Source organism: Aythya ferina (assembly GCF_964211825.1).
Source record: "Aythya ferina genome assembly, chromosome: 13".
Taxonomy (NCBI): domain Eukaryota; kingdom Metazoa; phylum Chordata; class Aves; order Anseriformes; family Anatidae; genus Aythya; species Aythya ferina.
Genome location: NC_140311.1, coordinates 12,717,358 through 12,741,705, shown reverse-complemented (window position 1 = coordinate 12,741,705; position 24,348 = coordinate 12,717,358). Strand labels below are relative to the sequence as shown.

The window sequence follows — 24,348 nt, the reverse complement described above, 5'->3', positions numbered from 1 at the left end:
ATAAAAATAAACGTGGTTTCCCATGAAGAAGCACACACTTCTTTAAAGAATATTCCTACAGTTTATCATGCCATATGACTGTAGTTGTGTAGATCAGCACACAAAGTATTGAGCTATCTGCTGCTAAAGTGCATAAAGAGTTTCAGAACCGTGAAGCAGATTTTCTTAATTCCACTGCTCTTGAGGGTTTAACTTGGATCTAAATGTTGAGTGAACATCAGTTTTTGTTGAGCAATCTCTTTAGACTTTCTTCTTCTTAAAGAAGTGTAAGATGTTAAAACACGTTTTTAAATATTTAACAGAAGTATTATTTACCTGAGAGTAAGAGCTTCTTCAGATTTGATGCATTTTATTATGTAAATACCTACTTATTCAAAATGTAAAACATGTATTATTTTTGGCAGTCTTTAATAGCTAATCTGGCATGTTAAAATCCTGTACATCAAAAAGCCCCACCTTTGTCCTATTAAAAAACAAACATTTACAGGTCTGATTTGCTTCCTTTTCTTCCTCTTGTGTATACTGCCAGTAATTACACCAACTTACCAATGATATTCCCAGCATACACTGGGGAAAGCAAAGATGTGTCACACTGAAGAAAAATCCTGTTGTTCTACTTACAGGTAAATTTAATCCTGCTTGATTTCACTTTGGTAATTTGTGCAAGTAAAGCAAACAAAACCTTAGTTACTCAGGAGACCATCATTTCCACGGAGCCCACGCTATGAAATAGCTACAGGTAACAGTAGCAGATTTCCAAATACTGATTTGGGTATTTTATTAGTAAGTAAAGGCTCATTCATCTGTATTCTAACCCACAAGTTTACAAAACTGTATTAAAACTAATTCAGCTGTTTAGCACTCTTTTATCATTAAAAAGTATACTTATTTAACACAATACATGCACAAAGCTTCATCTTTGATTATGATCTTAAGTGCCAGGCTTCAGAGCTTTTTTTAACAGCCAAGTTATAAACCTCTAAAAACAGGGTTTGTAATAGAAATCCTGATAGACTCACTTTAATGTTTTGAATTATAAAACTACACCTTTTAAAAGACAAGTGTCATTGCCAAACAGTGAAATTACTATACTTTACTTCCACCCACTACATTTCAATTTTAATTTTATGAATATTGCAAATTATAACACTCACATTATAACCTCTAAAGGGGATAATTTATAAAAGCAGTGTCCATCAATTATAAATTTTCCATGACATTAATAAAATGGCAAGAACTAATTATGATGACTTCTGAGATGAAGATGCCTTGGACAAATCATTAATACATTGAAACGATATTTTTTAAAACATAGCAGGTTCTAATTATGACTGAAATGAGATTATGAAAATGATCACAGAAAGGACATTAACCTGATGAGTTCCACAGTCTCCGAGTACATGGTGTATGGAGATTTAGCTTCTAATGGATCTCGCTCCATAGCGTTCCCGCACTCGATGAAGGAGAGGGCAGCATCAGCATAATTCACTGCTTTGCCAAACTTCTCCAGCTGAAATGGGAATGACACAATCAAGAAAATCCTTCAGCTTTAATTTCTAGGTAGACAGATCATAATACAAAGCAACACGAGCATTAGGATGAAAGCAAGGCAATGCCACTAGGTAAGGGTGAATTGCACACAGAAATTAAAGCAAGGTCTGTATTTTTGCAAAATCTTTTCAGGTAATATATGGCCAGGCAGTGCACAGAGGAAAGTCAATTGACATCCATGGATTTACACAGGCAATGAAGGACACTCAGCATGTTTGGACAAATCCATATTGCTCCTCAATATACGAAGTTTGTATGCCGCTGTGCAAGGGTTAAGTAACAACTCCATGCCATATGTCAGATGTCACTCTCTGTGGTGATTGCTGACAAAAAAAAATCTCATCACTTATGTGATGATTGAAAGAGAGGAAGGAAAAAAAAAAAAGGAAAAAATATAGCACTGCTAAATATTTTATTTTACTAGGATTTTATTGCGAAAGGTTTTAGCCCTCATAATGGTTGTGATTAAACTGACTTAGACATACTGATTTCTTTTTTATGTGTAATGAATATTATATATGACATTTTTATAGGAAGTATTTTATAATAGTATTTAACATTTTCAATTTTTGATAGCTGGATGTAAGAATTCTACTAATGTGGCATTTGATATAAGAGATCCAATATACTTTAAGTCATTTAAAATTTTCTTTGGATGTCTTTATCAAAATATTTTGATGCATCTGCATATGTTTTCCATTCACAAAAATGGAAGCCTATCCTAGCAATATATTAAGCAGAACATTTAATATTGGTTCAAGGTAACAGTATATTTGGCTTTGTGGCTACTCCAAAGCTCTCCTTATAACTACTTCCCTCTGCATTCCTGGAAGGTTTTAATTTCAAGTTCTGCTCTTTCACACTGATTATGTACAAAGCCTTTGTACAACTGATAGGTATTACCTGAATGATCACAAAAGGGGAAATATTTTTATGTTTTCCCTGTACTCTGCTGGCTACTACTAAGCATATACTTCAAATTCCTTGCTTCAGGTCTTCCAAAGAACACTTCATGTAGTACAAAAAAAGGAAATTGACTGTGAACAGATTTAGTACACTTTGAGCCAGAAATAGGATTTCATCCTGCCCTTTGCTCTATACTGACTCTAGTGGAATAGGTGGAATTACTCCAGCCCATCACAGCACAGCTGGGAACAGAGCAAAGTCTCCAAGATCTCTTCCATATGGTACAGTTTGTGGCTGCTGCAAAAAAATGGATGTCCAAATCAGCTGATTCTTCACTGCTGTTCCAGACAAGGACAGGTTTTCATGGGGTCACTCCCATATGATGCAAAATGCCCCGACCTTCACCAGAACTCTCTTTTCCATACAAGCTCAGAAACAGCATCATCACGCATCTCATTTTCCTTTACTGACACATTCTGAGGTCACGTGCATTATCTTTCCAGCCACTGCCACACATCTTTCAGTTCTGTGTGATCTTTGCCATGTCAGCACTGAGTAACCAGAAGCAATTGTTTCCCTAGAACAACTAACACTATGGGTTTGCACAGCAAATGTGCTACATGGAGATAATTTGTGTGCAGCTGTATGGGGGTGGGGAGTTGAGACCTAAATACCAGAACGACAGAAAGAAAAAAAAAAAAAAAAGAAAAAAACCCAGCTTGTTCACGGGTATTTACGTCTGCCAACAAGTTGTGTTGTAGCGGATGGCCTCACATTCCTGTAAGAGCACTTGGGGTGTCAAACAGCTAGTAACAGAAAAGGCTGGGCTGCAGGCAGCAGCATGATGTGCCTTGCCTGCTCCTCTTAGTTCTGCTTGAGAAACACCACTAATTCCATAAGGCATAGGCCAAGGTAAGAGGATGGAAGACAGGTCAACACTTTCCGAGTGAATCAGGCTGTGGAGGGAAGCGGATTGACATAGTGTGTTGACATCACCAGGAGCCTGAACCTGTAAATATTTGCTAGCGTGGAGCAGGCAGCCCTGTGCCAGCGCCACGTGTGCTTTCTGTAAAGGTCAGCCAGCTGCAGGAGGTGTTGTCAGTGTGCCTCTGCCAGCCTTCCCCATGTGCAGGCACCAGGGCTCTGACTGAACATGCTCTGAGCTGCCCAGTAGGGATCAGTGCGGGCCACCTCCTTCAAACAGGCGCACTGGGAGGGACAGCTGATACCTTGGTGACCTGAAGCAGGTAGCCTGGCATATTAACTCTCCTTTACTCCTTCAGCCCATCAGAGAGCAGGAGGGAGAGCAGTTTTCCTTTAATTTTTAAAATTTAGCATGTGATTGTTTTCTTTTTTGACAAACACTTCTTCCCAGCTACAAAAATCTCTGCTGTGGAATGATGCAATATGCATACACAAAACCTCCAAATAATAAAGTGAGAGGTGAATAATCACCCAAATTACAGCTGAAAAAGAATTGGAGGGGTGAAATGAATAGCCACACTCTGTTTAAGATGTCTTAGTTTAAATAAATAGGTGAGCCAAGCTCCACTTAGCCTGCATAAATGAGCTGTTGTTCTGCACTTTGTGTAGCTTAGAGGGGCAAGGCTCTTATTGCAAAACAAGTGGCCATAAATGTCACTTCAGCACTAGCAATATCTTGGATTGAATAAACTATGACAGAACTGCAATCTGGCAGATTAGGTAGTTCTATCAAAACCCTTTGCAAAATTAGGTCAATCTTACTGGAATTTCATCTGGGCCAAAACGAGGGAAAAATCTTTCCCACCATTGAATTACCTCACTGCAAGATTTTTTTTTTTGGGGGAAAAAAAAAAACCAAACCCTGTTGAGTCTTTATTTACCAGCCTAATAGCATGCAGTAAAAATGAGTGCATCATTTAAAAATCAATTCCTGTAAATTTTAAACAATTGGATTTGAAATATCAAATAGTTTTGCCAGTTGATTATGGGGTGGAGGGTTATTTGCCTTTCTTAGCTTTCTGTTACAGAGTATTTCAACACTTTTGGTTTGGGCTCAAAGTGAGTATGAAGACAAATTTCAAAAACACATAATCTTTTAGATATTATCTTACATCCTTTGCACACAGCATGACTGTTGCTTCTCCCCAGAAGAGATACCAGATATTGCAAAAAGTTTCCTTTTTTGGGGAATGACACATTATAGTCTAGGAATGGTGCTCAGGCTTTGGCCTGATGGTCAAATGGTTGCGAACAGTTTGTTTATAGAGTTCAGTCTGAAACATACTTCAGTCAATAGCAGAGTTCCTCTTGGTTTCTGAGGCTTTAGATGAGATTCAGAAGACACATTCTTGTAATACCCAGTTCCATAGTGGAAAAGGACAAAAAAGCTTTGAAATCTTACCAATGCGTCTGCTTTATGCTTTAGCTTCTTAGCCTCTTGCATGTAATAATCTGCGTTGTGGAGCCTTAAGAGACAGAATCAATTATTTCAAGTCTTTGTTTTCATACAGTTGGACAAACATTGTTTGAAAAAAAATGCTGACTGCTTCCAAGAACAATTTAGATATATACACCCACTTATCTCTTTCAATCTTAACCTGATATTAATCTGAAGTTACTGTATGCAAAGTTTTGATGGGTGACCTGAATGCAAAATAACTAGCTGTGAAAACTGGCCACCCAGAGGAGCCATTAACATGTGCTGAACAGAGGAAAAGGAAAAATAGTTTATACTAATTAAAAAAAAATGAAGAAGAATTACTGTGAGCCAACATTCATGATCTGAAAACATTTATCAACAGAGACTTCATTAATCAGTGACAACAGTTCATTTGTAAAGATTAAAACTGTATGTGCCACTGTGCAGCACTATCCACGCAGGTGCCCACTGTTAGCATTAAAACCAAGGATAAGCTCTTTCACTGGGACCTCTACTTGTACGAAAATCCTAAGTATCTAACATGCAACTAGCACAGATCCAGTAGTACTTACACATCATCAAATGTAATTTTAGGTCTTCTGGGCTCAGAATTCCCATTAGAAAGAGTTGGCATTGCAGACCAGATGTCTGTTTCTAGATGGCTGGTATCAAGAAGAGCATTGGCTGTTGGTGCGTTGTGGGATTCTTCCTCCTATAAAAAAAGGACTGGTGTTAATTCTTCATAATTCAAAACATATAGACACATGAAAAAACTAAGGTACAAAGTAGCATGCATATGTAGCCAAGTGCATCCTGGAAACCTCAAGAAACCACCTTCCATCCTCTCTAATGAGCCTATTAGATTAAGTAAGCATTGTGACTCCACCACTGACCCCTCACCTAAACTCATTTCCCTACACTCCAAGGTGAAAGCCAGCCTAGGTTACATAGTACTTCTGATTGGAGGCACTTGTTAAAGCCAGCATGGGGAAATCTAACACAGAAGGGCTGGATGTAAATGACTTCATTTGAGGTGGATCACATTATTGTCACCTTTTTCTATAGAATTTGTAGGTAACTTCAATGTGTCTGTAAACTCTGATCAGTTTTCAGCAAGGAGCAGTTTCCTCACCCTTGTTACACAGAACAGGGAGAAGAATGGAAAGCAGAAGTCAAGAGTTGTGACTCTGTATTGATTAAAAACAGAAGCATAACAGAAGCACTTAAATCAGGCAATTGCAACTTTCATGCTATGTCCGCAACAGATAAACTATATTAAAGATGAACCAGTGAGCTAATAAAAGAATTCTAGCTTATTTTAGAAGACAAATATATTGGGTACCAGGATAATAGATACACCAAGGATAAATCTGACTGGAGGTGCTGGGAGTGAGAGGAAGTGGCCCTGCTGTTTACATAGCATATTTTATTTGCTGACATACGCAGTTCATTTTGGCATTGATTTCAGTTGAAGGTGTGTGTATTACTCTCGCAGCTTGAAGTGACACAATGGCATCAGAAAGCAACAGGGATGAATGAATAAGGTGAAGCGATTTGTCACCTATGTTCCAATGCAACTTCTGAGTTTTACTATTACAGAGCATGGCAACAACCTCTCACAAAGCGGCGAACTGTGAAAAATGGGGCTACACATGTCCTTTTCTGTGGCTGAATTCCCTTCTTGTCTTTTAATTCTGACAGTGATACTAAAATACAGTTTGATCCTAAGTGATACGTTTGAAATTCTAGTGGGAAGATTATTTTTGAAAATGGGCCAGAAAACTAAGGTTTCCCTCTTTATTTTTTAAAGAGGATGACCAACTGATATGATTTTTTTTTCTTAATTAGTTTGCTATGCAGCTTCTAGCTTTGTCTCTTTTTCATGTATATTTAGCTAAAAAAAATAAAAATCATCTGAATCTGGTGAAAGGCAAGAAAGAAAGTAATATCTATATGAAAATGTTTGGTGGGGACATGGCACTAACAGAATGGTGTTTTCTGGGGAGCAAAAAATTACCTTTTATGTGATATCTAAAAGTTAGTACAAAATTCATGGAGATTAGGTGCAAATACACCTCACCACTAACAGCTGTGAGGCTGCAAACCTGCAAGAAGACATTTCTGTGTTGAGTATATTTTTGGTATATTGTTGTTAGATTAGGTATATTTGTTAGATTAGGTGTTTTGTTAGATTAGGTATATTTTTGTTAGATTTTTATTTTCTGTTTAGTTTAGGCCACAACATTCAGTATAACTATACTGCTTAATTTTGCCTGATAATTTGTGGTAATGATTCATGAGAAAGACATAAAAAATCTTGATGTTTTACTTGTAAAATGTACTTGTTGTATCTACAGAGTTGGGCAAATAATTACAACCAGGCAGTGGCTGCAAAGGCTTTCTTCTGAGGCTCAGGGACCCTGGGTCTCTCAGAGACCAATACACAACACCATGTAGATGCCTAATGCTGACCTAAAAAGCTCTGCAAAGGTCTCACTCCTTGCTGCTTTAGAGCGAAACTACATAAGGATTTAAAAATAGATACAGGGAAAAAAATTCAAACAGAACAAAGCTAAGTTAATTTTATTTTATCTTGTTCACTTCCAGCAACTGAGGTCTGTTACTTACACAGACTCCTTTGGGGTTAGAAGAGGATTTATTTTCATTCTTTCTGTGTTTAGAAACAGAGGAGGAAGAGCTGCTGGTCTGAGAGGTGTTTGTGATGTTGGTCTCTTGGCTGAAGGAGCTGTTGTCACTGCTGTGCCGCCGGTGCACAGGCTCATCCAAGAGGGGGGATAATGGAGGAGGGAACAGCTTCTCTTCTCTTTTCTTTGCCACCTTCTTCACTGAGCTACTGCTGTTCCTGGGACACAGATAAGAACCATTTCAATCGTGGTTAATCCTCCACAGCACAAAGCTCTAGATTTTATTTACTGAAAAGCCAGCTCTACCCTCAGATACGTGCCGTGATCCCCCATGTCCTAAAAGCAAAGTCAAAAGGAGAGAGGCAGACAGAAAAGAGCCACCCATGCCTTTTCGGCCTTTTCAATGGCTGCAGAAACCTCCTACTTTGGAGGACGACTTCCAGTGCATTAGTACAAATTGCACCCACTTTAAATGCTAATTTGAGTCAGTCTTCATTTGAGAGGTCAGCGAGGTTCTGACTCAGCAAAGTGCTGAAAAGTTTTATGCCCAGGATTAGTTCCTTTGACATCAAGGATAGCTATTTACGTGTTTAACATTAAGCATTTTTTAAGAGGTGCATTAGGGCCCACATAAGCAACCTTTGCAAAAACATGTAATAGCACATGCCACGTGAACAAAAAAAACAATGTATAAGTACAAAATGATAACCATAACAATAACAAGATAATAATTATTTGACCTCTAGAATAAAACCAATGTTCAACACTATATTAAAATGATACATTGTAGCTGGCAAAAGCCCTTGAGCAAATATTGGTTGATGAATTGAACGTGATTCAGAAAATGAATGTGGTTTTGACATGAAAGCTCAAGTAATATGATAATCTATTGTCTGTTTTATGTACAGAAATTGTTAGCTGGCTGGAAATGGCAGCTGGGATACACAGTTAAAACAAACAAAAAGAAAAAACACATGCTAGACCTTTCTCCCCTCAAATCCATCAAGAAAAAAAACACAACACCCTACCACTGTTTAACATATCAGTCTACCGATAGATTTTTATTTTAGGCACTGTTCTAACCCAGTCAATGAAGATAACCTGAATTTTAATGTTTTGTTAAACATCTGATATTGCACTACACAATCATTTACTTTTCATGATTATTGACTAAAATTTCAATAGCAAATTAAGTCAACAAGAATTTATGTTTCATTCCTAGTTGCTTTCAGTCAGTGTCAGGAATTATAGATTTACTTTGCAGTAAAGTAGCCGGTGAAAGAGGAGAGAGCAACCCAGATTTCTTTGCTCCTCGTTCTGGCACCATGCAGGGTAACAGCACCCTCTCACTCCAGGCCAGCCTCTTTTTCAGTTTCCCCAACAACATCAATCAATGATCAATGACCAACAGATCAAACACCTGCTTTGATCATTCCCCCTACTTTGGGCCCTTGGTGGTACAAAAATATTTCAGCCTGTTTTCATAACAAAGTGATATCAAACAAAACCCCTGCGTTTCAGGTTTTACAGCTCTTCTACTCAAAACTATTTTAATTCAACTGAAGCAGAGCTAAAAATAACTTTGAAATTCTCTAATGTTAAAGATCCTCAGACTGCAGAAATAAAAGCAGCAGAGAATTCATATTGCCTTACAGTAGGACGGGTATGGATGCTGTCCTGTTTGGAAAACACATGGGCCTGAAGATCAAAGGAAAGCAAGCAGGTCAGAGGAGACTGGCAGTTCTTTGCAAAGACTGATTTCATGCACATGTGGTCCTGCAAGCATGTCCTCCAAAAAGTTCTCACTCAAAGCCCCATCTGTTAGCTTCTTACCACCAAAGGGCATTTTGGAACTGAGACAAGTTACCATAGCTATAGCACAATAACACTCTGAACTTTTTCCAGAGGAAAGTTTTCCAAAGAAAAGCAAGCACTGCCCCAAGAAAGCACGCATGTGTTACTGGATTGTACAGAGGCAAAGCAGACACAATTAATGAAATACCCAGGAGCAGAATCCAAACCCTCTGCCTTCCAAGCCAGTGTCCTAAACAGGACTACCCTGTGTGTGCTGTTCAGTGGGTTGTCTAACAAACATGTATGGATGAGACCACAGATGGGCACTGAGGTGTGGAGCTCTTCCTTCACCCTGGTACAGCTTTGCAATGGGAACAGCAACCAAGTCTGGCAGTTTTACTTCTAAAGTGTCTGAAGAAAAACTGAAGAGGAGCCATTGTCATCTTCATTGTCATCTGAAGATGAGCTAAGCCCTTTAGGAACCACTAGCAAGGTTTCTCCACACATCTGTGGCTGTTTCCAGAGTTAAAACAAGACTCCAGCACTCGCATGGAGTCTGTCACTACGTGGTGAAATTTAAGCACACACACAGCAATCTAAACAATGTTCCTCAGCTGCTACGTGGAGTTGGGAGAGCAGTACAAGAAAAGAAGGCTGCAGGTACCGTGGTAGAAGCCTCTTCTCCAACTGAGTGACATTTAAACATTCCAGAAGAGGCATCATATTCAGAGGCCTGATCTCCCTTTTGGGCACTGTGTGAGACTTCCCCTGTTCACCTCACCTTTGGGCTCACATACAAGATAGAGCAAATCAAGCTATAGAAGTCATTCTGCAGGTGAGAACATGTAACCACGACCGAAAATGCACTTGAGGATATATTTTTTCTGCATAACTAAAATTCAAACACAACAGCAATACTTAATGGCTATAAGCTCTTTTCTTTTCTCTTCTCTTCTTCTTCTTCCTCTTCTTCTCTTCTCTTCTCTTCTCTTCTCTTCTCTTCTCTTCTCTTCTCTTCTCTTCTCTTCTCTTCTCTTCTCTTCTCTTCTCTTCTCTTCTCTTCTCTTCTCTTCTCTTCTCTTCTCTTCTCTTCTCTTCTCTTCTCTTCTCTTCTCTTCTCTTCTCTTCTCTTCTCTTCTCTTTTCCCTACTTAATCCTATAAATTTTCACAGGAATTACACTGATAATTTATTTAGCAATGTTACCTTCCTCAGATTTATACCAAAGCATTTATGTTAACAATAACCTCCATGAAATAAGTTGTTACCAGCAGTTAACCAGATTGTCACTTTGCTTTGGGCTGCTAATGGGCTAAGAAACTGGTCTTTGATTGCAGTAATCACTAATTTTGAATGAATTTATTACAATAATTACTGAGACTCAATGGTTTAATTGGCTGACATGATTGTTAGTTAAACTATATTTAAAATCTAGGGAGAAAGACAATAAAAGTGGAAGGAAAAAACACAAGCAGAACTGATGGTCTTCTGGCTGCAGGGTTTAATTTTTGTGTCTGAGAAGTCCAATTACCAAGGAACGAAAAGTCTCCCCACCTGCTTTTTTTTTTATTATTTTATTTTATTTTTTTTCATCCTGGTTTCTTTTAGGGCAGAAAGCAAGCAAGCAGGCAACAAGAAGTCAGTGTGAGGGAATTGCCATCTACTCTTACATTTAAAGCTGCTTTTCTTTACCCTCTCTTTATCCACTCCTTGTGGTATGCAGTGGTATCTCTGGCCTATTAGTGAGATAAAGCCATTGTCTGTACCGATCACTTGGCTTTCCTTTCCCTCTACTCTTCCTGTCCACAATGAACTGCTGCACATTGACAGTGTGTCTGATTTTCTGCAGGGGGTTAGCAGGGAAAGGTCACTCCCACATTAGCTTGGACCATATGGCAGCGAGTGAATGAAGCTGAAGGCATTGTCATAGATGTAGAAGGCTGCCTCTGCCTTGAATGAACTGCAATGAACACCGTTGTGACTGCCCAAAGGATCAGCTAATATGTTGCCACGTACAGGTGCATCTTTATCCAAAGGTCAAACAAAAGCGAAGAGGAAATCTTCAAAACCAGCCTGAAATGTTTGTCTCAGACATACGTCTAGCATGCCTGCTAGACGGCAGGCATGTTTCCCTGGTATGAAATTCAGACTCACAGTTTGCATCAGCACATAACTCTCTGTGTTGTTACAAACTGCCAAATGTTGGCAAATAGAGCTCTGTCTGGACTGGGTCTACCAATCAGGTATTTAGATATAAATGGTATTCAGCAGCACATACAATTAATGCTTAAATTAAAATTGCTCTGGCAAGCAAGTAAAAGCACAAACAATCCTCTGCTGCAAAGTGGGTAGCTGATCTGACAAAAATCTGACTCACAGCAGTGTTTCAAGTTATTACTATGAATTACTTGGGCACAAAACAGTATTGTTTGTTTCTTCTTATGCTATGAAATATTAGACACAGGGAAAATACAGTGATGATTGTTTGAATAACTATATTTTAAATGTCACATTAGATTTAGGAAAAGGCATGAGACCCAGACTGTGTGAGGGAAGGAACAAGAGTGATAACTATTGGTTTGTACAATGACTACATACAACAGAATGGCTATTTGGTTGGGCAAATGGCCTTTAAGTTCACAACTGACCATTTTGAATTTCTACACTCAAATTGTATATGTAAGTCATAGGAACTTGCAGAAATTAGACATATAACTGCCCATATTAGACATGTAATCCTTTAAAACTCAATTGTGTATCCTCGCTTGCTTTACTGAGCCCATACATTTAGGAACAGGTTATGAGGGAAAGATATTTAAGTGCCAAAACCAAACACAGGCAGCTAATTGGAGCTGCAAAAACACAGGTGTACCTATCTTCCACTAATTCCTCCCTGAATGCCTCCAAATTTTAGTCCAGAGATTGTGTTCTTTCTGTTAAAATATTCTTGCACCTATAAAAGAGCCCAGTGGGAATCTCCGAAGTCTGCCTTGGGGAACTCAGCTTGTTGGCACAGGGACCATATTCTAACAGGAGAGATCTGCCATTCTTCCCAAGAGAGAGAACATCCACCAGGAGACGTGACACCTTCCTAACGGGTCAACTTCATTGTCAGCTGTAGCTGAATCATCCTTATTTCTCAAAGCCCTTTTGTAGAGAGTTCTGAATGAAAATGTTGGACCTTTGGGAGTAAAGAGGGTTTAAATGGCAAAGCCTATCTTTCAACCATTCACCACTGAAGTGTTATTTTTCCCCACACCTTTGAACAGTGCACAGTTTTAGATTCCCCTTTCTTCTTCCTCCTCTTAAACCCTGTGGAAAACAGAACCACTCCCGAATGCTTAAAACTAACCTGGGGAGGTCCAGAAATGTGTTGTCACACAGTTCAGTCAGCTCCCTAATCTTCTGGGATATATATTGATCTATGTTCAGATGCCTATCAGTGGGAGCTGAAGATCCGAATTATCAAATAATATTGCATTTGTTTCAGATGAACTCAGAAGACACCAATAATAAAGGTAATGTGATCCAGGCCTTTGCAGTTGAAAAGAAGTCAGAAAATTTTATTTCAAAACTTGAGGAAGGTGAGAGGAAAAGATACCATATGGAAATAACTATTGATGAACACAATTATATTTTACCAGAGAATACCAAAGGCTTGAAATCTCTGAAGAATCAAATTAATGACCTGGAAAACAAGCTCAAATTAAGAAACATCAGGTTGGGGGTGGATCCTTTGGGCTTGCTGGAGACAAGATTCGAAAGATTTTTTTTAATGGATTGTGGAGGTGTTGGGGATGGCTAATCCTTCATTCTCTCTGCAATATATCTTTACTAACTGTATTTCTAGCAATGACAACCAGGCAACACCCATCATGGTGTTTATCAAATCTGCAACATATTACTGATCACACGGTAACTTTCAAATCATCTGCCTTTTCCAGAGTAAAACTCTGATCTTCCCAGTGGTATAATGAGGGGTTAGTTCAAGGACTGAAGTCCCTCTGTAATTAGAACAGCACAAATAAATGCTCAACCTTCTTTATGGATTTTAAAATCTGTGTACTATTTCATAAATGATTTTTGAGCTTTATCTGAATTTAAATACTAATACAATCAAATTGTTTTCAGAAGCATATCGTGCATTTGATTCTTTGCTTGTCCTATTGCGAAGCAGAAAACAGTGCCTCATCTCAAAAACATAAAAGCACAAAATTGATGACAGAAGGGAATTGGGTTCTTTGGTTATTTATAGAATGTTAATCTGGTGATTATAATAATCAGAATCATTATTTACATGGTGCCTGTTTGCTGAAGCATTATAGCCGTATCTCAAAGACACTGAAAGGCACAAACTATTTGATTACATGTCTGCTGAAATACAATGCATGTGTGTCTGAATCATTTAGGGTCTCACCCCTGGCAATGCTGTATACACAGTTAAAGAATAAGTGAATGGAAAAGTCATTATTTCATTCAAAAAAACTGAGAACTGTCTCATAGGAAAACAATTTTAAAAATAATTTCCAGATGATCAAATGGATCCCATTCTGGCCATAGAGGGGAAGGATGATGGGAGTGAGAAAGAACCTTGAGAGAATGCAATATGGTGGAAGAAGAGTATTTCAGGGTTGTGATGAGACTCTAATTTCCAGTAACCCATCAGAAGGCTGAATGAATCTCATCCAAAACCGTGTGGACTCTCGTCCTAATGGATGGGAATAGCAATGCCTGGTCACTTATGCTTTCCCATCTAAGACATCTGTAGAATAGTACTGTGAAATCCCTCATAATTTAATGGGAAAGAAAAAATAATAATAATAAAAAAAACTTACTCTTTAGTGCTGGTTAATCTGTGATTCGGTATTGGAGAGATACAAGGTGGGAGCAAGCATGAAGCTGAAGGGTCCTCCAGGCGCTGCTTCTTGGTTTCAACAAAGGTATCCAGGTTTTCCGACTGCTTTAACAAAAAATGCAGAGCTTGAAAGATCGCACATTTATGCACAGTTTCACTTGCCATTAAGAGGAGCTCAGGAATCTCAGTGTATTTCCTTTACAGAAGCAGCAGTTAAAATACTGTTCTAAAAGAAGTGGAGGTCACCTGAAATCAGGGCTAAAAGTGCTCCAAACACATGACCAGAAGTTATATAATAAGTGACACAGCCAGATAATTAGGAAGCAAAACGCCTCATGTGCTATAGTTATCTTCTGTAACTATACTGTAACATTGGAATTTAATTAATAATTCAGACAGAATGACTTGATAGCACCAAATGTTACTCAAGTAAATAGCTTTTACTCACTGACTTAATGGAAGTCACTGTGAAAACTTCCCTGAGTAAGTATTTCTCACAGGACTGAAAGACTACTATTCCTCACAGGACTGAGCTCTAAGGTGGCAGTCATCAACAGTGATAGCTGATTAAAAATTTGTTTGAAAGATTCCCTGATGCATGACTTCTGTACCTGAACTAGGATGGTGCAAGCAAAGCTGATCACTGCTCCATCACTGGAACCTTCGTATCATCCTTCAAGCCCATTAGTAGATGGCTAAAATACGTCTTTTAATAGCACGATTTAGAAATCCAAATCAGGCTCTTCCTTTCCTGTTTTAACTGTTGATATACCCTAAAGCCATTGTAATTGGTTTGTTTTCTCTTGGGTAGCACTGAACAGTCACACAGCAACTGAAAAGGCTGTTTCAGAGTGTAGCTTATGTTTGTGCAATCCCATAGTGAGATTCCTCATGTTGCTACCTTCAGCTAACGAAGTTCCAAGGTTCCAGCTTTCATATAACCTTCCCTGCTCCCCCCTCCCCCCCACCCCCTTTATTTTTTTCTGGGAGTCCTGTGTCTATTTGCCAGTACCATATTCTTGTTTTAGCCATCATACTAATGCACCACTGTTTTAATAATTAGTATACCCACTGTAAGCTATTGTAAATACATATAAACATTGACATTTATACATCCCTTTCCTCTCTCTTGTCTCCTTCCCTCTTACCTCTCTGCCTTCAGTGTACAGCTAGAATATAAATTGAATAAAAACCTGCTGAGTTTACTCATGTGATTATTTCCACTTAATTCAACAGGGAAGGAGCCAGTGCAGTGACTCATGTAGGAAGGGGTGCAGACCCTGTGTCTGCCTGGCATTGTCTGACTTTGTCTTGCATTAACTCTCTCATACCACGGGCCTGCTCAAACTCAGCATTTCAATACTGTTCAGAAGTTTGCCAGAACAGACAGCTGAAGTCACATTCACAATGATTTATAAAATTTGGAGTATAAAAAATACGCTATGATGACTTCTCACAGGGAGACCAGAGCACAACCATTTCAGCTGGAAAAAAAATGACTACAAAAATTCATTTATGATATAAAACCCCAGTTTCTTTTCTGAAAACACATTTAGTTTAAAGTGCATTGTCATATCCCACAAGATAGGATACCCTTGGGCATAAATAACATAAAACACATGATAAAACGTGATGCCTTAAGACAAAACATATTTGCTTTTCCAGGTAGCTGCATACAGGGAGCAGCTAGTTAAGCAAATGATATTTCTATGAATCAAATTCATTTGTATAACAAAACAATACAGAGACTAAATTCACCAGAAGCAGAAGCAAGCACCATTCCATTGACTTTAATGAAGTTATGCCTGTTTAAGCCAGTGGTGAAAATGCATTAATTCCGCAGACAATAAAACTCTGCCTTCCAAACAGAAGTCACATTTTCTGAGTATGGCTGAATCCTTGGTAATATGCACTTGTCATCGGGAGTTCTGCCGATTACAGAACACTGCAAATTACTGGGCAAGTGAGCAAATACAGCTAAAAAGGTTGTATGATAAATCTCAAAAAAACATTGTTGATTTTGACAGCTGGAGTTAGTTTTTTTTTTACTCATTTCTGATGTTAGTTTGTAATGTACTGGAAAATGTACATCCTTTGTAAAAATAATGAAGCCTTAGTGGTATGATGCCCCCTTACAGCCCTGCTGCAGGTGTAGTGAGGAGTCAATGACTGCAGTCCTGACCTCAGGGATGCACAGAAATTCAATGTTCACTTCCTCTGAACGATGGAAGTGACTTACCTTGTGTTTCCTTTTGGATTTTGTGGGTGGTTTTTCAGCTGCTGGGGTAGGGGACTCTCGAGATGGTCGTCTGTGTTTCACATTTGCCTCTCTTGGTTCAGTTTTCACAGATGTGGTCTCAAAAGGCTCTTGCCCAGGTATCCTAGAGAGTAAACTAAGATCTATTTTCACCCAAAGAGATTTGAGTTCTTCATATTCTCTCAGTGGGGACAGAAGTTCATTTTGTACGATTGGGATAGGAGAAAAGAGCTGCTCCTCCAAGTCATTGCTGGTCTGGTCGATGGATGTGTTGCTGCCATTGCTAGTTAAGCTACTTACACTGAGGATGTTACTGCCAGAGTCCTTCACTTTGATGCCATTCGCCGGCCCACTGCAAGCTGGCAGTATCTTAGCTTGCAAGCTCTCCTCCTGGTCTGTATTTGAGTCAGAAGTAGACGAATCAGTTTCGATAAATTCCCGGGACTTGGGGACAATTTTGCTGGGGCCTCTGTACTTTTTCTTCTCCGAAGTGAGACCTGTGCTCGTTCGTGGTTCCTTCCTTGGAGCGGTCTTCCCAACTGCTGCTTTAGTTCGAACCTTTGGCTGCTCGGGGGGTTCCTGCGGGTCTTTTTCTTTGGGAGTGTTGCTGGTATTATTTGGTTTGGGCCAGTTATACTCTTCTACACTGGAAGTCCTTTCTACCTTTTTGGGTTGCTTTTTCCCAGTAGTCCTTTGTGAAGTTGGCTCATTATGAGCTGGTGACTTCTGCTTGGAGCTTTTTGCCTCTGGGGTTTTCTGGGCAACCCGCGGTTTGGCTTTCTCTCGGATGGGACTGAGGATTGCCCGGTCTTTGGAATCGGTTGGGGGCAGGCTGTTGTTGAGCTTCCCTTTGTTTTGCCCTTCAGCCTGCTGGCTGCTCTGTGGCTGGGAGCTGGTCTTGCTGTGAGGCTCATTTTGATTGTTGATGATGGTCTTGTTGTGGGGGTTCACTTTATTTAGCCATTTATCCAGCTGCCATTTGTTTGTCGAAGGGGGTTCAGGCTGCAATTTGAAGAACAAGGAACAAATCTCAGACAGAAGCAATGCTTTTCCCTTTAAGTGAAAACTTTTTAACACACCCTTTTATTTCAGTCAACTAGTGGTGACTGCTACTTTTATGGGGGTATTTATGGAGTATTTATGCTTAATTAGGCTTCCTTATCTGGTTTACAATGTGGCCCTGAAGAAATTTAATACAACTGAAAAGTTTAGCTGGTCCCTGAAGATATAGTTTTGTCATGTTGCCTTTCCTTAGTCCCAGCTGAATACTGTGTCAATAAAATCTTCTCTAGCTACTGGCAAAAATCTAAATATTTCTTTAAAGCAATTCAAATGTAGGCCGGAAGGATTCTTCCAAAAGCTAGAATGAGTATGTGGGTCATACACATCAAACTGTAAAGGGAGAAAAAAGTCAACAGCACCAAGCCGCGCAGAATCCCAACATTTTCCTAACAGGGAGTAGGATTTCTCTATCTTCGATGCTTCCCCCCTCAAAACATCTGCCAGGGGATATCTGCAAAGGTATTTTTACCTCCGGTGTGGCACTGCGTGACTCCTCATTGCACTCGCTGTCACTGGAGCTGCTTTCACTGTCGGAGTCAGACTCAGAGCTGCTCTCGGACTCGCTGGAGCTCCCAGAGCCACCGCTGGAATGGGCCAAGCCAGCCGCATGTGCCGCTGGCACCGGCAGGCCGCTGTGGGGAGAAGATCCCCTTGGGTCAGTATGCTGCTCATCATTCAGATTTTGAACTGTTGACCTGGGGGGAGCCACCCAGCGAACCCTGCTCACACCGACTGTCCTCAGCATCGCCTCCCACTCACTCAGTACAGCCCAGAAGGAAGCTCCAGAGACCATGGCACCACGTAGGGACCAAGGGAGCTGGCTGGGTTTATGCTTCATGGGGCACACTAATAATGGTGTTAATAACATTATCATCATCATCATCATGCTCAAGTGAGAAGCACTTTAGTTTCACTTTAGAGAGACTCTTTACACAGGCAGATAATGATAGGACAAGGGGGAACGGTTTTAAACTTAAAGAGGGGAGATTTAGATTAGATGTTAGGAGGAAATTCTTCTCTCAGAGGGTGGTGAGGCACTGAACAGGCTGCCCAGAGGAGCTGCGGATGGAACTGTGGAACCCCAACCCTGGAGGTGTTCAAGGCCAGGCTGGATGGGGCTCTGGGCAGCCTGGTCTGGTGGGTGGCATTCCTGCCTATGGCAGGGGGTGGAGCTGGGTGGGCTTTAAGGTCCCTTCCAACCTGAGCCATTCTGTGATTATACGATCACAACCTTGAGCTTTTTAGCCCAATGATTGCAAAAACTAACAATTGTACTTAAATAATTTATTAATGAAATCATGCTTTCTTCATTTTTTGCTGGTTCATTTATAATTTATGAACAAAGGAAGGACATCAGGCAACTAATATTGGACAGGGCATTTTAAAAATTCATTTTAATGAATACTTTTACACTGTGGTGTACAAAAACTACACATTTTTGACAACTCTCTAGGGACTGCCCAACGCTTTTTTATTTATAGCTGTTTTTTTCTCTCATGAGATGATTTCTTCATGGTAATGTAGTGAGAAAATGGTGTTCAAGCTGAAAATAAGTCTCTCTGTGAAATCTATTTTTCTATGCGTTCAACTGCCCTCCAAGATGTATTCATTAGCAGTGAGCTGGGTCTCATTGTTTTTATTCAGCATTTATTTCTAAACTTAGAGGTTGGATGACCCCAGTTTTAGCACTGCCAGTCTGAGTTTTTATAAACTCATCTTTAATTTCAAATTATTATTATTATTTTTTTTGGTCAGGGAAATAACTGTAAGGTTTTATGTCTCTTCAGCTGATCTATGTAGAGACTTTTTGATGACTGATCTTAAATTTGTGAAGCTGACAAAGCAAAGTTTGAAAATTGACACCATTTGCTAGTACTTTTTTATGGATATTCAATACCTCACCTTAATATATCATATGCTGTGTGTGTTCCATGTTGAGTGATCCAGAGAAGCCCTGAAGTTATAATGCTGCTTTCCCTTCATTTCTGCTATCTGCTTTTGTACTTTTCTGTGAGAAGGATTCATATAAGCCAGGCACATGCCCTCCTTCACCTTTCAGAGATGCTATGTGCATTAAGATACCCTCTTAAAAAACACAGTAACCAAGAAACTGGAAGTAAGGAGAGCCAGAAGAAAACTGATCCTGCTCCACTAGAGTCTTCAGAAGTATTGCCATTGACTTCCGTGACAGTAATAAATGGTCTTTAATTTTCTTCTCATGCTAAGCTACTTTCCCTCTCCTTCCTTGTTGGTAAACCTATCCCTTACACTGTGGTTGGTAACATAACTGTCTCTTTGAGCATTGCAATGGCCCTGCAGTGCCCATTGACAAAACCAGCTTGGTGCTTTAGGGTGCATTAATGAAATGAAATTACTCACTTGGGTAATTGCTACAGATCACTAACTTTGTTGCTCATTAAGTGCATATACTTTTTTTTTTTTCCCTCTTCTAGAGGCTCAAGTGACTCTAGTAGAGCTAGTTACCAAATTTCAGCTGGAAGTAACAGGTAAATATAAAGAACAGATACTTTAAAAAATATATAATACTTTTGGAAATATCAATAATTAAACACAGATACATTACAAAATTGATCTTAAGTTTGTATTTAATTTCAATTTTTAGAAACCACTTGTGCACTTGTTTTTCTTTCTTTAACTCATCTTTTCAATGAAGCACATGAAAGTGTGGGGAAATAACTTTTTCACTTCTTTTTTTTTACAGCAAATAAGGAAACAACAGTGGGGTAAAAGTGAGCGTGATTGTGGGGGAATTTGACTTGCAATTCAATATCTTGTAGTTTTGGTTTTACATTTTCTGTTTGGGAAACACTGCAAGTAGATGAAAACTGACTTTTCCTACTTTATTACAATTGTTCACAAAAAGGAATAAGAAAAAAAACACAAAACAAACAAACAAAAAAACATTACAATGATTCCCACTTTGAGTAGGACAACATGACACTACTGTTCTAAAATAACAAAATGCAACATCAACCTTGAAAGAAGTGTTATTTACAGTTATCAGAACAAAGAAGTTGTAAATCAGAAATAGCTTTTCCCCTAAATCTGTAAGCTTCATCTGTTTCACTTCTATTTCCTCTTTTCACTCCAAAATGGAAGTGAGCACGGCAATATTAACATTTCATCCTAGCTGAAAGCCCCAGTTCCCACCTCCCTAGCAGAGAGCTGTCTGCAAAGACAAAGAAATGTTTAACCACCAGCAGCTGCTCTGAGAGCATGGGTCGGAGCATCAGGCAGCGTGGCACGGAGTGGTTGTGCAGAGAGCAGCAGGGCCGTGGGTGCACGGAGTTGATGGGGCACCAACCACCTGCAGGGATTTACCGTGCCTTTGGGCAGGGTGTAGAAACCTGCACCAGCCTCTTGTAGGGACAAAGCTTTGTGTCTGGGGGTGGCTTATGTCAAGGCAACGTGGGTCTGCTCACACCTATTTCTGCAGGTATACCCCCCAAAATGCTCTGTTGTCAGTGCTTGCAAGTTTGCCCTCATTAAGGATCACTGATCTAAGAATCATGACTGATTTAAGATTATCGCCTTTCATAATGGATCAAAGAAGAAAAAGCCAGTATCCCAACAGGTAAGGCCTGTACCTTTCCAGCCTGTAAATACAACCTACATCATTTAGCACTCTGGAAGAGAACTGACACTGTAGCTGGGGTGTGCTTACACAAAACAACTGGAGTTATACTGTAGGAGACTGCAACTGTCTGACAAAGAACTCAAAGGGCAAGACCGAAGCCATAGAAATAGATGGCAGCTGCAACCTGGCCTGATTTCCTCTCTTTCTGCACACCAGCCTCAGAAAAGAAAGTTATCATATGCCAAAGATTACTGAATAACATAGCTCAGCAAGCTTGCAGGAACCAGACAGACTCAAAATAATGTTTTTTCATACGAAACAAAATGAGGTCATATTTGTCTTTCATCTGGGATAATAAAATTATGCCTTGGCTACATCAGGAGGCTTCATGCTGAAGACATCATTGCTGATCTACATTTTTAAAGCAGAAGCATTCACTTTTCATCATGTAGTTTGAGCTGAGAGTAGCCCTGTTTGTATGCATTGCAAAACAATCAGATAAGACCCAAAATGCCTTTCCTAGGATCTTGCAGTACTAGAGAGATCTTGCACACAGCTACACGCACAGTCATCTTCTAATAATGTTGATCAATGGAACAAAAGAAAATATACAGACCTTTCACATACAAGTGCATGGAAAAAAATCTGTGCTGTTTTCTGTGTTTCTTTGTTTGTTTGCTTTTTTTTTTTTTTTTTTTTTTTTTTCTCTTAAATAAAATGGATCTTGTAGTTCAGAAGAACAGGTTGGTTTGCACTCTTCCCAAAGACTTCTTTAGCTTTAAAGCTAAATCACATGCTTTAAAAGATGCTTGGATAGATTCTGCAAATGTGCATTCAAGCAGCTGCTACATGAATAAATTGGGCTTCTTCACATAACTATCAACTACATGAACTCAGGGTTGCCTCTGCAAAAGACTTTCAAAGCAAGCTTTGTTGTGTTGCTAAGATCCAAACAAGGAATGCCAGCCTGGACAAGATTTAAAATGGATTTAAAGCATTTTATCATCAGACACAAGTCCTCAGAGTGACTAAAGGGGGCAGGAAGCACTGGTATTTGAAACTCTTGAATTTTTATTTCTCAGCAGGAGATGAACACTCATATTGTCCACTCAAACACTGAGGAACAATGTTTTTATTTCATTTGAACTGAAAAAAAAAATTAATAAAAACAATGCTTCACAATGGAACACAGTATTGTTTGGGTAAATAACACTTAGAAGAAAGCCAGTTCATTATTATCACTTGAGATTGGAGGCCCCTACTGAGCCCAGTGACCTGCTGTGCCAGGATCTGTGTAAATACATGATGAGACACAGTCCTTGGGCCAAAGAGCTTGCAATCCAAACACACAAAGCAAACATTAGAGGTATTACGATCACCCTCGGACTCAGTGCAGGCCTGACAAATTCTGTGAGCATGAAGCCCCTCTGCAGTTAATGGAAACATCAGTTCTGACCCCCTTTTTACTTTGTGCTCCATATTTTCCCAGCCGTGTGCTCAGCACATGAGCTGAACCCTGCAGGGCAGTCAGATGTGCTCAACGCTCTCCCAGAGCTGTGCCACAAGGGTACTATTTGGGAGAAAAAAACACACATGTGACTCAGCAACACGGCTCCCCATTCCTCAGGCCAGCTAGATCAGTGTCTGCTTACCCTTCTCTGAAGCTGCTTTTCCTGCACCATGGAGATGAGAGCTGCTGGATCAGTACTCTAAGTACTGCAAGTACTGCCATACTGCAAGTGGAGGAGAACCAACTCTCCATCCTTTGCAAAGGTCATCATGATAATGTCTCTAACTGCCTGCAGGCTGGAAAGCATTTCTGGTTGCCTCCCTGCCATCAAGAAATTAAGCAGACAGAACAGACTTGCACATCTGGAAGCAATTTTGCTCTTCTGCAGCACTTTTACCTATATCCCTTCTGCTGCTTTTGCAACACGTGGCACTCCCCCTGTCCCTTGCTGCTTGGCAGCAGGATTGGGCACAGTGTGGGCACAAAGTACAAGATGAGAAATGTCTTGGAGGAGAGGACAAACACCAATATCACCAGTATCTGGCAGTGGTTTTCAGCACTTGTTGATGAAATCCAGCTTCAAGTCAGAGAAGCTGAGGCTTGCAGGTGTGTGGCATCTGTCAAGAGCAGGCACTAGATCCAGCTGCTTATGGTTCATGGTGGGGAATTGCATCAGATTTATCAAACACACCAACAGTCTTTCATTCACTGTGGTTGACAGGTATGGATGATCTGCCTAAATTTAAAATGTCTCCTTTCAGCTTGTCCCCCCCCTCTTTTTTTTTTCTTTCTAATTTATGAAGTCTTTTTCCAAAGCCAAAGAAAGCAGGTATAGCATTTGTATATGTCTGGGTTTTTATGCTGCCTAGAGAAGAGAAGACCCAACATGCAACTTCAACTTATACTTCTTTAGTAGTTGTTATCATCTAGACCATTATTACTTTATTTTCAACACATCATTTACAGTACTGATGTAATAAATGGCCTTTGAGATTAGACTTGGTAGTTAAAACAAAAATAATATGAAATACTAAACTTCATTAACCTCTAATAAGAAAAACAATCAACATTTTACCCTGTAAACTTACAGGTAAAAAATGTTGAATAATTCATACCACTGCCATATAACTCATCAAAGAACAAAAATTCCTAACAACTCCTTAGATATTTCCCTGAACTTTTCACCAATTAGGTGTAGTCATGCTAATTGCTGTGAAGAGAATTTGGCAAATTGACGGTGCCCTCAAACAATAGCGTTATTCATTTCAACCCTTCCTTTTTAGGGCAATGATGAATTGGCCACTTGTTCCATTGCTCTACCCAGAAATCAAAACATAAGCTTGGAGAAAGCAGAGCGCTGCTGGGCAGTGGGAAAATGTAGATGGGAACTGACCAGTAAGTCAACAGTGCATCAACGCTGGCGATGTATTTCCACCAAGAAGAATCACTCCACAAAGGTTGCTTTACTGCACAGGGTATTTTTAGGGAAAATGCAACCAATGAAATCTGGAAAGGAGAAGGTCTGTACTGGCAAAAGTGACTACAGACTGGACAGAACTGTTGATTTTCCCGTTAAGGCATTGGGTAGGGTTCTGGATGAATTTTGCTGTCAGTATGTGAAATATTTATTTCTATGCATCACTTACTGCTAAGTAGAAGGGAGACTGTGGTGCCTATCCTCAATTTGACTTGTCTAAATGTAGATATTCTTCAGAACAAAGACTCTGATTGCACAGGGCACTGATAAGTAGGCACCCAGTTCTGAGC

General features: G+C 39.6%; 1 protein-coding gene across 6 annotated transcripts in view; it reads right to left on the bottom strand.

The window, feature by feature from the left end:
* Positions 1-24,348, bottom strand: part of AFF2 (ALF transcription elongation factor 2) — a 434,150-nt gene that overhangs the window by 23,086 nt on the left and 386,716 nt on the right. For 5 of the 6 annotated variants that reach the window (XM_084535140.1, XM_084535139.1, XM_084535135.1 and 2 more), the window contains exons 10-16: positions 17,943-18,105; positions 16,394-17,413; positions 14,135-14,259; positions 7,490-7,724; positions 5,434-5,573; positions 4,844-4,907; positions 1,374-1,510 (exon numbers count right to left, since the gene is read on the bottom strand). In XM_084535140.1, the coding sequence (XP_084391266.1) occupies positions 1,374-1,510; positions 4,844-4,907; positions 5,434-5,573; positions 7,490-7,724; positions 14,135-14,259; positions 16,394-17,413; positions 17,943-18,105 (1,884 nt within the window). The remainder of the gene's footprint in view (positions 1-1,373; positions 1,511-4,843; positions 4,908-5,433; positions 5,574-7,489; positions 7,725-14,134; positions 14,260-16,393; positions 17,414-17,942; positions 18,106-24,348) is intronic. The other variant, XM_084535136.1, reaches the window with a different exon arrangement.